General features: G+C 45.4%; 1 protein-coding gene across 7 annotated transcripts in view; it reads right to left on the bottom strand.

Annotated features, from left to right (window-relative positions):
- The window catches only part of HDAC4 (histone deacetylase 4), a 354,088-nt gene that overhangs the window by 115,025 nt on the left and 225,028 nt on the right, over positions 1-14,035 (bottom strand). For 6 of the 7 annotated variants that reach the window (XM_032762194.2, XM_032762230.2, XM_032762240.2 and 3 more), the window contains 2 exons: positions 13,217-13,367; positions 395-515 (listed from right to left, as the gene is read on the bottom strand). In XM_032762194.2, the coding sequence (XP_032618085.1) occupies positions 395-515; positions 13,217-13,367 (272 nt within the window). The remainder of the gene's footprint in view (positions 1-394; positions 516-13,216; positions 13,368-14,035) is intronic. The other variant, XM_032762216.2, reaches the window with a different exon arrangement.

The raw sequence follows: 14,035 nt of genomic DNA, 5'->3' as shown, positions 1-14,035 counted from the left end.
TCAGAGCACAGAGGATTCAGACAAGAGTCCAGTTTAAGTGGCTCTTACTGTGGCTGGAAAATGGCACAACATTACCAAGAGTAACGACAGGCGCCAGCCTCCGGAGCACTGCTCCGTTCCTCTGCAGGGGGGCCCACCCCCATGACGACGGCCGCCGTGTGAGTGTACCCCCAGACCACGTCACTCTGGAGGTGGGCCCACCCCGTGAGGACGGCCGCCGCATGAGTGTACCCCCAGATCACGTCACCCACATCCGAGCACGGTGCTTGGGGTTTCAATTCCTTACCCTCCTTCCCTGCCTCAGGTGAGCAGGTCCGTGCAAATCTACCAACGATCAGACGGTCCTCTGGGCCCCCAGAGAGGAGGCCGGGGTGCTCCCCACACCCACACTTACCCGTACCAGTAGCGAGGGTCGCTGGAAATGCAGTGGTTCAGATTCCGGTGGGCCAGCGCCTTCTTTTTATTGAGGACAAATTCTTGTAACTTCATCTTCACTTCTGTGCTGGCCACGGCACCTGGCGTGGGAGAAAGCACAGTAGGGGGTGAAGTGTACCTCTGCCCTACAGCAGCAATGCAGGGCAGCGGGGCTGCAGAGGGAGGAAGGGCTGGGGATGGCTATGCACCTTCAGGACGCTGTGGTCTCCTGAGTGCTTCCTCAAAGAACCACGGCCGGGAGGAGTTTTAATGAGAGGTCTTCTTCCCATCAAGATTGTACATAATTGCATTCTATTTAAAATGCAGATTTAATCATCCGAAAGACTTGTTAGCTAACACAAAACCCACTTCTGAAGGAAGTTTTAATATTCTTACATAAAAGAACACTCTGAATTAGGCAGTGGCAGCGTGGTGGTTGCATTCTTGCTACCGCAAAGCAGAATCTGAGAGAGAAGGCTTTGTGCAAATGGAAGCATCACGCAGGGACAAAGCCAGTCTCACAGGCAGGCGTGCTTCCACACCTGTGCCGACATGACGGCCAGCTCTGCTTCCAGCAGCATCAAAGGGCAGCGCCTGTCCTCAGCCTGGCAGCTCAGACTCAGGCAGAGTGACTGCACCAAGTGGGACTGAAGTCGAAACTGTGGTTTTCTTCTGTGGCGGTGATTCTTTTTCAAAGCCTCATTAAAGGGAACTAGCAAAAAAGGCCAGTCTCACCGCCTGAACACAAGGCCTGTTAGCACGGAGACTGCTCTCCTCGGATCTCCGATCTAAGCGCACAGTACTTCTGTCCTCCTTACAGCACCTTAAGTATCTTGCTAGTGTTGCATAATATTCAGACAGCGTTTGTCATGGTCAAAAACACACCCTGGGTGAGTGAAGCACGTTTACAAAACCACTTCCCGACTGGGAGGCAGTTTTGGTTGGTAGAAACCATGCTGCAGTGAACATTTATGAGTGGGTAACACTGACCACCTTTAGAATTACTAGCTTAGGACAGATTGGCAAAGTGACTACATCTAATAAACTTACTATTCTAACCCTCGGCACATCTTGCTAAATTGCTGTCCAAAATATCCCTACACATAGGCCAGGCCTGAAGGCTCACACCTGGAATCCCAGCACTTTGGGAGGCTGAGGAGGGCAGACTGCTTGACCCCAGGGGTTCGAGACCAGCCTGGACAACACGGCGACACCCTGTCTCTAAAAATACGAAAATTAGCCGAGTGTGGTAGCATGTGCCTGTAGTTCCAGCTACTTGGGAGGCTGATGTGAGCGAATCACCTGAGCCCAAGAAGTCCAGGCTACAGTGTGCCAAGACTGCCACTGCACTCCACCCTGCACAATGTGAGTTTAGACCCTGTCTCAAAAGAAAAAAAAAAAAATGAAACATCTCTACACACTGACCCCTGAACCACCCATCCACCTGCAGCAGGGGCAGCTGCTCCTCCTGCTGGTCCTCAGATCACCACTTGCCCAAACCCAAAAGCCAGCAGGCATCACTGTGAGGCATCCCTGAGCACCGCTGGACACGTGCCGATTTCCTCTCTTGGGAGATAATTCATGTCCTTGGCTTAGGAATCTTCCTGTGATGTGCACAGTGGTGTTGTGTGTCTGTGTGTGTGTTTCATACTTGTACCCACTGGAGTTGCGTGGGTTTCTTATGACAATGGCTGCATTGAGAGCCTAGTATATGCCAGCCCTGGCCTGGTTCAGCCTCGCATAAGAGCTATAAATAGGTATTCTCATCCCCCAACTGTGGATGGAGAACACCAAGGCGGCCAGGTGCGCCTCAGGTGAGGTCAGCTCAGTTCCCAAGTCTCACGGACGCCCTGGTTCGTGGCTCTCGGCTGCTCCGTGTGTGTGCAAACATTTACCCTGCCTCGTTTCCTTTTACGATTTGGGTAAAATGTTCAAATGCTTGCTTTTACAAAGTCTATTTTAGTTTTTCCTTTGTGAGTTTTCCCTTTCCTTAAAACTCTGCCATTGTTCTTCAATGGTTTAATAAGCAATCATTTTAATTTTATCCTTGGTTCTGGTGTTGGGTTTTCATTCATTTGGTTATTTGCTAAATTTTTTCATGACTCACTCTGATGGCTCAGAAATGGATTTTGGCATATAAAGCTCTATGGATATTCTGACCAACTGCTAATAAATTATTAATATCATTAGAAAGATGTCTTTTCCTTGCCACCTTCGTCACATACCAAATGTCTTTGCTGCCACTCACAAATGGAGCTTTTGTTAGTTAGGCTCATTCTGTGTTCCCTATGGCAGAACCCCACTCCCATTACATCAAGCTGGAACTTCAATGTCTGGTCAAGGGTCAGCCAGCAATGAGACCCTTGGAAACAGGGTCTACCCAGGCTGTGGTGGGGCCTGCACTAGCCCAGCCAGGGAAACACAAAGACACTAACTACACGACCACCAGCATGAGTCTGGGAAGGCCCAACGCGATGCATGAGGCTTCAGGCTTGGGCTCTCTGACGGTCTGAGAAAATAATATCACTGCCCGAGTCAAGCTGCGCCTGTGACGTCCCCCAGCTTGTGCTGCTGAAGATGGTCTCATCACCTAAGTTGTGACTGTGGTGAGCGCTGCCCCAGGTAGGGTGCGGGTGGGGGGGACAGGAGGGATGCTTCTTCAGGGCACCCAGCGTTAGACTTGAACATCACTTACAAGCACTTTTAGCCGAATTGTCTTTCTGTCTGTAAGGGGACTGGTCAGAAGATCACACACTTATGGAAACCATTCACTTCTACCATTCCCAGGCATGTGATCACTGGCATTCCTAAGAGATTATCAGCAACAGGCTGCTAACTTTGGAAAAACAGACCCAGTCGTAAACCAGAGAGTTAACCTCGTAAATATACAAACTGCCTCCACAACTAGGAATAAAAGGAAAGGCCGGGTGGTGGGGAAGATAAGTGAGCAGAGAACACAGAAGGCAAATTTCAAAAGGAGAAGGCAAATTTGCCAATGAGCACGTTAAATCAGCTTAACTTTACCGATAAAAGAAACAAGAAGTGAAATGGGTAACTTCAATTTTTTGCCTTGACACGGATAACATTTTTTTGGGTACTACCCATGCTGCTGACAGTGCAGGGAAGCAGTCAAACCGCACAATGATGCTGGTGACAGCGACAGTGACGATGAGGAACCAGATGGCCAGCGGTTGGAGGGGACGGCCCTACAGGTCCCCCTACACGGCCGTCCTCGAGTGGAGGCAGCAGAGCAAGACAAGAAGCAGGTTGTTGGTGTGTGGGATGAGGACACCCTCAGCACTTTCCCGCAGACCCAAACTCAGCGCAGTCAGCCTCACCTCCTCAAAACACCAGTTCCCAGGGACAGCTGCTACTGTGGATCCACTGGCCCTCCACGGGGGAGGGTGCGCACTCCAGGAACAGGACCCACTTTATGACCCACGCCCTCTCCCTGCTTCTGCAAATACCATTTGGTGGCAAAGCGTGACTTGGCCACAAGCCTGGGTCCTGCCTGGCTCCCTCGATGCAGGGCTGGGTGCTGGGCATGACTGGGGTTCATGCCCCATGCAGTGGGGGGCAGGCATGACTGGGGTTCACACCCCACCCACGCCCAGCATAGGCCTGGCCAGCAGGAAACACGAGGAACGTAAGTCATCGATTCATGACCTTTCTAACCACCAAGGAATCTTCTTTTGATCTTTCAGACTTTACTAGGAGAGTATTCAAAATGAGGGGCTGATTCTGACCCCCACCCTGTTTCTGCACTTCTGGTTATACATACGCTCATCTGTCAACAGGTTTCTCACTTAAAGTTCTAGAATGAAAAAACCCATTCAATAAATGGATAGCAGATCTCCCTAATTTTTACTTTTACTTTTTTTTTTTTTCTCAATTCACATTGAGTATCACTCATCCCCTGGATGGAGGTTTCTATAGAGGCTCTATGAGATGCCAGCCCGTTCTGGCCAGCAGAGATGAAGCGGTGGATAAAAGATGCCAAGTTCTTCCCATACCAGGGGGCAGAGAGTGCGTCCGAGACCTAAGGAATGAGCGAGCGAGTAACAGCTGAGTGGGGCAGAGAGAGGAGGACAGCAGCTCTGGGTGGGGCGGGGCAGGTGGGGAGGGACGGCTGTGTTCAGGGAGGGACGGCTGTGTTCCTGGAGGGCCGTGGCCCGGACCTGGCGAGTCCAGACGACGGAGCTGTGGCAGGTTCTGCTTGGCTTCTGCCTGAAAGTGCTCCTTTTTCTCCCCACCCCCTTGCCTCTGAGGAAGGCACAACTTCACAGAAGGGACACCTAATGACTTTCAGGATCAGCCTTTCACATCATTTTTACACAAAGCAAAGGACTTGCTCAGTGACCTCCCTCCATTCCCTGTGGGGCTGCGCGTGAACCGCAGTGAGAGAAAGTGTGGCTGTATTCGCTCCACACTGCTCGGGCTGAGTCCAGCCTGCTCCTGCTCCTTCCCCGAGTTTATGTGAAGAGGTGTGTGTCTCAGATTCCCAAGTGCCGTTAATCTAAATCAAAACCTAGCTGGTTAAAGACAGTGTATTCTTATTAAACATGCTGAAAACTGCCACCGTTCTGTCAAATGAATTGCATTACTTGGTATCAATAAATAAAAGTGTAGAATTATTTAAAATTAAAAGTAATGTAAATGTTTATAAGTGTAATGATATTTATTAGATACTCAATAAGAAATTCACTTAAAAAAAAAAAACCCAAGAGAATAAACAGATGCTGTGCACCGTGTTTTCAAACGCTTAGACGCTGGAGATGCTTCGTGTCCTCTGTGCCGGCCCGCCACTGCCCCTCCAGCCTGCACAAACAAGAACCTCCTTCATGGGGGAAGACGCCGGCCCCTGGGCCCCGCTTACATAAGAGCCCCCAAGTGGCGTCCACCACAGGGGCCTGCGGCCCTGTGTCCTCACCACAAGACCACACTCTGAGGGCTGCAGAGCTGACACAAGCTTGCCAAGTACCCTACTGTACACAGTTTATTATTAATAATAAAACCTGACCACCCAAATCCACAGTGAAAACCACCGGGACTGCCGCCTGTGAAGGGGCTAGAGGGGAGCAGGGACATTCCAGAGCTCCAGTTAAGGGTGGACGGCTCTTCGGATGCAGTGCAGGGATTGTTTTGGGCTGGTAAATGGATCCAATTTGTTTTCTTTTTTTTTTTTTTTTTTTTGAGACGGAGTCTCGCTCTGTCGCCCAGGCTGGAGTGCAGTGGCCCAATCTCGGCTCACTGCAAGCTCTGTCTCCTGGGTTCACGCCATTCTCCTGCCTCAGCCTCTCCGAGTAGCTGGGACTACAGGCGCCCGCCACCACGCCCGGCTAATTTTTTTGTATTTTTAGTAGAGATGGGGTTTCACTGTGGTCTCGATCTCCTGACCTCGTGATCCACCCGCCTCGGCCTCCCAAAGTGCTGGGATTACAAGCGTGAGCCACTGCGCCCGGCCCCAAAATGTTTTCTGAAGTGAAGTCTTTTCATATTCTGTGAGCCTCAAGATGGTATTTTTATTGGAAGAGTCGGGTAAACTCTGAGGAAGTAATTTAGACCAAGCTGCTTTTTAGCAATCTGAAAAATTCTTATTTGTTGGTTAGCTGTGGCACAAATCACCCAGCTGATATTTAAATTTTAAACTTCAATTCTGTGATAAGCAACTATTTTCCCTACTCCAACGAAAAATACGTAGGATACACACTGGGCTACCGGCGAACCACAGAAGCGTGGAGAAGAGGCCGGACCCCAGGCAGAGGCCTCAGTGCTTCCGGCTGTGGCGCACACCGCTGCGATGTGGGTCCAACGCATGCCTTCTGCACTGCGGCGTCACCAGCACAGGCCAGACACGTCAAAGCCCCGTGCAAAGGGCTCCCACGGGGACCATGTGCTGTTGTCCGTGGAAGGCAGCTTTCTAAAGTGGAAAGCAACCCCACAGGGTGGGCCCCGCCTGGCAGGCCATGGAGCCTGTAAGATACTCGGATTCCTCACACATGAAGCCAGAGGATTCAGCTGCACTCCTGGTCCTCAAACCAGGCAACACACTAGGGCAGTTTCAGAAGCAAGAACACTGCCAGCCGGGTTCCACTCGGGATCAGTTCGGCAGAACCCCCTGGAGCGAACAGAGACCCACAGCACAGCCGTCCACTACCGAGAGGGCCCGGATCTGCATGCGTGCGTGCAGCGCTGTCTGCAGGGTCCTTCTCTCCTCAAGGCCTCTGCAGCCACGTCTGGAAGCTCTCCCCTGTGGGCAATCCCTGGGGATTAAGTCACCATCTTATCTAATCAGTGTGACAGGAGCCAGGGCCATCATGCAGACTTAGTACTCACTTTCAAATCCTGACGCAAAAATTAGACCTAAAATGGAATATAAACCCTCCTCAGAGGCCTTCTACATTGAAATTCTACCAGTTACAGTGAAAAAACATTTAAAGTGCATTTATTATTTCAAGAGTAAAATGCTGTGATAATTGATGAAAGTGTTAGTTCTATGGACAAAAACAATTACTAAGAATTGGAAATAGCTAAATAGAGTAATAAACTAAAAACTCAGAGAGTGCATTAGTTATGTACTCTTAGGAAAAATATATCTAGTTTGAAATAGCAAATATTTATAAAAATGTACAAAATAATATAGGCATAATAATACAGTTTAGATTATATCCCAATTCTAATTTAGCATTAGTTATAACATTCATTACATTAAAAATAAACTTACAAACTGAATTTACTTAATAGTTATTTAATTCTTTTTAAAACACAAGGATTTCAAATACAAACAAATGAACAAAAATGTCCTATTTGGAAAAACTTCAAATCTAGTGCAGATTAATTAAAAGCAAAATGCCAATTTCACAATCTAAAAATTATATGAAGGCGAATCACCAAACAAACCAATTATTAACATATCCTTTCACTCCAGACAAAACGAAGAATATAAACAGTATAAAGAACAGGTTAGGAAACCTGGAGTACTCCAAGCACACTGTTTTCAATAATGTAACTTCAAGAATTTTTATTCAGGTAATTCAATTAAACCTACTGGAAATGGTCAGAAGATCTGGACAAAGCACCCTAGCCTTCTGTGTGAAGGCACAGAGAGCAACTAGGGCAGCGTGGAACACCAGGGCTGAGGTCAGAGACAGGGACCACAGGGAGCAGGACCCCACCCTCGAGTAGCCTGTTCTCTAGAGTCAACAGTGGGTTTTGGAAGAGGTCCTTGATAGGGCCACAAAAACTGAGGAAAATGAAAGGACCCCAATAAACCTCACAAGCTTGGGGGTAGGACCTCAAAGGGATATGCCTTATGAGTAACGATGGCCAGAAATCCACCAGCCCTTCGAAGGCCTGAAACCCAGCTCAGAATCAGCTCCAGACCTGACTGCATTCAGATGCTTAAGAAGCTTGGCCACTTCTGGTCAACTACAAGAAGGAAAACAAAGTCCACTCGAAAAGAATGTGTCACCATCCCAGGTCCCCCATCATCACAACAGTGCAAAGTCAGACATGCAACCTAAAATATCCAAGCATAGAAATAAACACAATCTGACCAAAAAAAAAAAAAAATTGAGAGAAACAACAGGCAGGAAAGCCTTGCCACAGGGCCAGAGTGTTACCAGTCAGACTCCAGAATAACTGCACTACGTGCAGAAAAAAATAAGATCAAGAAAGTCTATGGAAAACTAGGAAAAAGGGCCAAATGAAAATCCTAGAACTGAAAACCAAATAAACGTAAAATCCAATGGATGAGTTTAACAGCAGATTATTGTGCAGGTGAAGCACAAATTAGGGAACTGGATGATAAATTGGAAGAAAATACCCACACTGAGGCAAAGAAAAGGGAAACAAAGACACAAAAACAACTTAAGAAACTTAGAGGATACTGAAAGCTAATTCAACACAGGTGTATAACTAAATCCCAGATAGATTAAATGGAGAGACTGGGGCGAAGTCAGTATTTGTTGAGGTGAAGTTTGAGAATAATCAGGTCTAAGAATTCTTAACAGTATAAAACAACAGATTTAGGAACCACAAATCCCAAATAGAAGAAATTAAAATGAAAGAAACTACAGTTAAACACATTAAAGAAGTTCAAAAAACCAAAGACAAAATCTTAAAAACAGCCAGGGGAAAAAGATTATTTCCAAAGAAGGAACAATAGGATGGATAGCTAATTTCTGGAGATTAACAATGGAAGCCAGAAGAGAATGGAATAGCATTCTCAAAGTGCTGAAAGAAAATAAATACAAACCTAGAATTCTATACTCAGCAAAAATAACCTTCAAAGATTAACCTGAAATCACATTTTGAACAGAAAGAAAATTCATCGCCATTAGACCCATATTAAGGTAAATAAAGAACATCACAGATAAAAGTTGAAACATGCAGAAATTATAGCGGAAAGGATAAATTTATGAGTAAATCTTGACGGTATAAAATAATAACAACAATGTCTTGTGATGTTAAGGATAAGTTTAGAGTTAAATACAGGTCAAAATAGTACATAAGTTAAGAGTTAAAGTATCCCAGATCCTTACTTTACCAGAATTAGTGAAAGTATTAATTTAGATAAGGCTGTGAAAGATTAAAGACAGTTGTTGAAATCCTACTGATAATCAGTAAAGAAACAGCAAAATAGTGATTACCAAGCTGGTGAAAAAAAAAAATATATATATATATCACTAAAAACATACATTAAAAGCGAGACAAGTGCATTAAAATAGTTGAATAATTGTAATTCATATTGTACAATGATAGGTTTAAGCATAAATATATCAAAAATTATATTAAATGTAAATGGGCCAAGCTAATTGAAAGACAAAGACTGTCAAACTATGTATCAAAACTTGTGGGATGTAGATAAAGTTGCATTTAGAGGAAAATGTATAGCTATATAAGCATATGTTAGAAGAGAGAGCTGAAATCAATGCTCTATGTATCTATATCAAAAAGCTACAAAAACCACAATATGCCCTAAAAAAATGGAACATAGAAAAATAAAAATACTAGAAATTAATGAAATCAATATTCAACAAACAACATCCATAAAGTCAAAAGCTAGGCTTTGAAAAGAATAACTGATAAACCTCTGGAGAGAGTGACCAAGAAAAACAAAAGCAAAACAAAACAGCAGCAATAAAGAGAAAAAGCACAAACAACCAATATCTGGAGTGTAAAAGAGGACATCACCAAAGGTCTGACAGACATCAAAAACATCAGAAAAGGATACGACACCAAAAACCACTAAGCCAAAAATACAAAAATGTATAACAAAGGCATGTATTTCTTTAAAAAAAAATACAACTCAGCTAAAGTGATCCGGGGGGGAAAAATGTCCCATGAACTATTTTAAAAATTGAATAAGTAATCGAAAATCTTTGCACAAAGAAAACCTTAGGGTTAGATGGCTTTAACAGTAAGTTTCACAAGATATTTAAGGAAAAAATAATATCCATGTTTAATAAACTTTGCCAGAGAATACAAAAGGAGAGAGGAATGATGCTTAACTCATTCTGAGGCCAGCATAGTCATGACACCAAAACTTGACGACAACATTTGAGAAAGGAAACTGTTTGGCAATCTCCCTCGTGAACACAGTTGCAATCATACAAAATAAAATACTAGCAAATCCAAGTTTTCACTACATAAAAGATGATGTATTACAATCAAGTTGACTGGGGTTATTTTAAAAATGCCAGTTAGAATTTACATTCAAATAAATCCATATGCTTTACTTCACTAACCAAATAAAGCAAAAAAATCATACAGTCATCTCAAAAGATGCTGAAACAGCACCTGACAAAAATCAATATCCATTCATATTGAAACCCTGAGCAAAAAAGGAACAGAAGGGAAACTTCCATAATCTGATAAATAGCACCTGTCAAAAACAGGTAGACAAATGAGTAAAAAATACAAACAAAGCCCCTACAGAAAACATGGCACTTAACAGGAAACTGGGGACCAGACAAATGTTCCTGCCATCATGACCACAATCCGATACTACATTGGCAATCTCAGCCCATTCTATACAATAAGCAAGTAAAAGACATAAAAGGTATTCCAATCAGAAAAGAGGCAATCTTGTCATTATTTATAGATGACAGGATTCTAAATGCTGAAAATTCAAAACAATCTATTAATGATTAGGATATCTGAGTTTTAACAGGGTTGCCGGACACAAAGTCAACAGTCAAAAATTGACTGCTTTTCAAAATCATAAAAACCAAGCCATTCACAATAGCAACCAAAGCCATCGAATGGCCTGAAATACATTTAATCAAATATATGCAAGCCTCCTAAACATAAAACTATTAAGAAATTATTAAGAAAAATTAAAGAAGGTAAATAATCAATGTTGTAAAAATATCAAGTCTTCCTAATTTGAACCACAGAGGCAATGCAATCATAAACAAAACCCCACTAGTATCAATTCCAGGTAGAATCAGCTCCTAGGAGATAATTAAAGAGGATGTACCCAAGATTTTAAAGAAAGGAAAGATTTCTTAAGGCACAAAATCATCTAAAGGAAAAGACTGAAACTGTATTAGAAGGGAGAATTTCTGTGCCTGAAAGATAACACTAAGAGAGTGACAGGCAAAGCACAGAGTGGAAGAAGAGATTTACAGCATGTACAACTGGCCAAGGGCTTGATTCCATAATATAAAAAGAACAACTCCAAATCAAGAAAAAGGGAGACCCCTCATCAGAAAAATGGGCAAGAGACTTGAACAAGCACTTCACAAAAAGGGGAATATTCATTTGGCAAAAAAAACTTATGAAAATAAACTATCTTATTGGTAATCAAAGAAATGCAGCTGAGGGCATGAGGAAATTAAAGTGACTGACGGCAGCAAGTGTTGACAAGGACATGGAGCCACAGGAACCCCCGTATGTGGCTGGTAGGAGTGTAAACTGGTACACTACTTTGAAGACTTTTGGGCATCACGTATGAACACTGACAACATGCATGCCCCAAAGTTCAACAACTCCACTTCACATTTGCCCACATGTACCGAGAAACATGTACAAGAATGCACACAGCAGCATTGCTTTTAATAGCTCTGGTTACGAAACAAGCCAAATATCTAACAACTTTAGAAGAAATGACTACATTGGTGCATTTATAAATGGGACACCACGCAGCAATACATAATAGATAATGAACGACCTCTTGCTAAAGGCAAAATGGGGATGAATTTCACAAGCATAATGTCCACAGAAAAGCAAAACACAAAAATCCTACATATTAAGGGTTCCATTTACATACATTTCAAAAGCTGGCAAAATTAATCTTCCATGTTAAACGTCAGGAGAGGATTTGTCTTTGGGGAAGGGGGAAGTGCATAAAGACTTCTCTTCTTACTCATGGGCCAGCCCTACAAGAGTAAATTGTGGGCCGGGCGCGGTGGCTCATGCCCGTAATCCCAGCACTTTGGGAGGCCAAGGTGGGCGGATCACATGGTCAGGAGATCGAGACCATCCCTGTCTCTATTAAAACACAAAAATAACTGGGTGGTGGCGGTTCCTGTATCCCACTACGGAGGCTGAGGCAGCAGAATGGGTGAACCGAAAGTAAATCACTCTACTCTCCTTACCTGGAATCCTATTACCTGAGGAAAATGTACACCTCGGCTCATTTTCAGTATTACCAGGGAACAGACAACTTTAACTGAGCATGGAAGTCCCAGGCAGAAACTTGGAGTGTCTATGAAAGTCCCTTCACTGGTGATTAGATCCTGACTGTCTGTGTCACTTAAAACAACAGGTTGTCCATGGAAAGGATATAAACACACAGTGCGCAAAGGGCTCTTTTAAGTGAAGATCTGAGAGGATGCTCAGAGCAGACTCAGCCCCACAGTGGACCCTGCACCCCGAGGACATGCCAGGGCTCAGACACACTGGCGACGCTGGGCACTGTCCTCGTGCAGAGGAGCCCACGGGTCATCGTCCCAGCAGCCGGCAGTCAGCAGGGGTGACACTGTGACCTTTTCCTCAGTAGATGCGCCCCTCTACTTTCCAATGGGGGAAACAGCAAATATAATGTTCTCCTGGATGGTATCAAGTGTGGGCTCTCCTTAGAAGAAAACAGACCATGCTGGTCTCCAGATGTACAAACACAGCCCCCACAGAAGGCAAAATTCAGAGTGGAAGGAGCAGATAGGAAAAGCACGCTGCTGGCCCTCACGGGGCCGTGGGTCGCTCTACAACCTCACACCTGCTTTCAGGGCACTTGTAAAATGCTCCCGAAAGAAAAGTACTTTGAAAAATGCAGGGCAGAACTCACAGATGAAATTCACTGTGCATCTGGCATGCTTTATGGCTTTTAATATTTTTAAGTCTATTAGGAATCCTGCCAAATAGCCTTTAAAATGTTTAAATCAAACCAAAAGTCGGGCTGAATGCCCCTTGCTTTGATGTTAATATTGAATCCTGCAGCCCTGGATGAAGATAAATCCATGGACTCTGGTTCACTGGGGGAGCTAACCATGGGTGGGCTGACACACTGTCACACTCACTGTCCCTGTCAGGGGGTGGGGGTCCCATTCCTGGCCTGCTTCTTAGAAACCCAGCACAGGCGAAGTGACAAGAGTCACCACAGTGAGGCTCGGCTGCCCCTAGATCTTTCCCTACTCTCCATGTGCTGCCCCAGTGCCCTCCTGCACTCACTCCCTCTGCCCCCCCCCTTCCGGAGTCCACGCCCCCACCCCCCCCCTCCGCCCGCCCCCCCCCCCCCCGCCCCGCCCTCCCACGCCCCCCCCCCTCCCTCCGCCTGGCCTTCCTTGCCCACACTCACTCTCTTTGCCCTTCTCCTTGTTCTTGAGCTGCTGCAGCTTCTGCTCCCGGTGCTGCTTCTCCAGCTCCTGCTCTTGGCGGTGCCTCTCCAGCTTCCGCTGGTGTTCCAGCAGCTCCTGCTGGTGCTTCATGGCCAGCATCTCCTGCTGCTGCTGCAAGCGGAAGGAGGAGACAGACGGTCAGAGCCCAGGCTCCACACACAGAGACCCAACAAAGACCCAAGAAACCAGCCCAGGCCCCACATGTCTGCCCTGGTGTGGCCCTGGGCACTGCCCTGCCCTGCACTGCTGCTATTTCGTCCAAAAAAAGAAGTCAGGGCCATTCCAGGCTCTGGGCATTGTCTTACATTTTAAGTGGAAAACTTCAAAAACAAAAGCCATTGGCTTGCTAGAGGAAAATACGCAAGAAGATTTATGTTATCTTGCAAGTTGGAACTGCTATTTTGAGAACAAAATAAAGACAGTGAAGAGAGCGTGAAATGGTACAACCACTTCAGAAAACTGCTGGGCACTTTCCTATAAAGTTAAACGCACATCTGCCCTGAGACCCAGCAATCCCATTCCTAGCTATTTATCCGAAACACAGAAGCACACCCACAGAAAGCCTGCACAAGAATGTGCACGGGAGCTCTGGTCACAGACCAGCCTTGACGCAACCCACACGTTCCCTCGAAGGTGGACACTTAGACAAATGATGTGTGTTCATCAAAGAGAATACCACCTAACCATAAAAAAGAACAACCTACGTGTACACAGGAAAACACAGGTGAACTGCTAAACAGCAGGTGTTGGCGGAGGGTGAAAGAGCAGAGAGAAGAGGC

Source organism: Hylobates moloch, unplaced genomic scaffold, assembly GCF_009828535.3.
Source record: "Hylobates moloch isolate HMO894 unplaced genomic scaffold, HMol_V3 SCAFFOLD_1, whole genome shotgun sequence".
Lineage (NCBI taxonomy): Eukaryota > Metazoa > Chordata > Mammalia > Primates > Hylobatidae > Hylobates > Hylobates moloch.
This window is presented reverse-complemented; position numbering and strand designations above follow the sequence as displayed.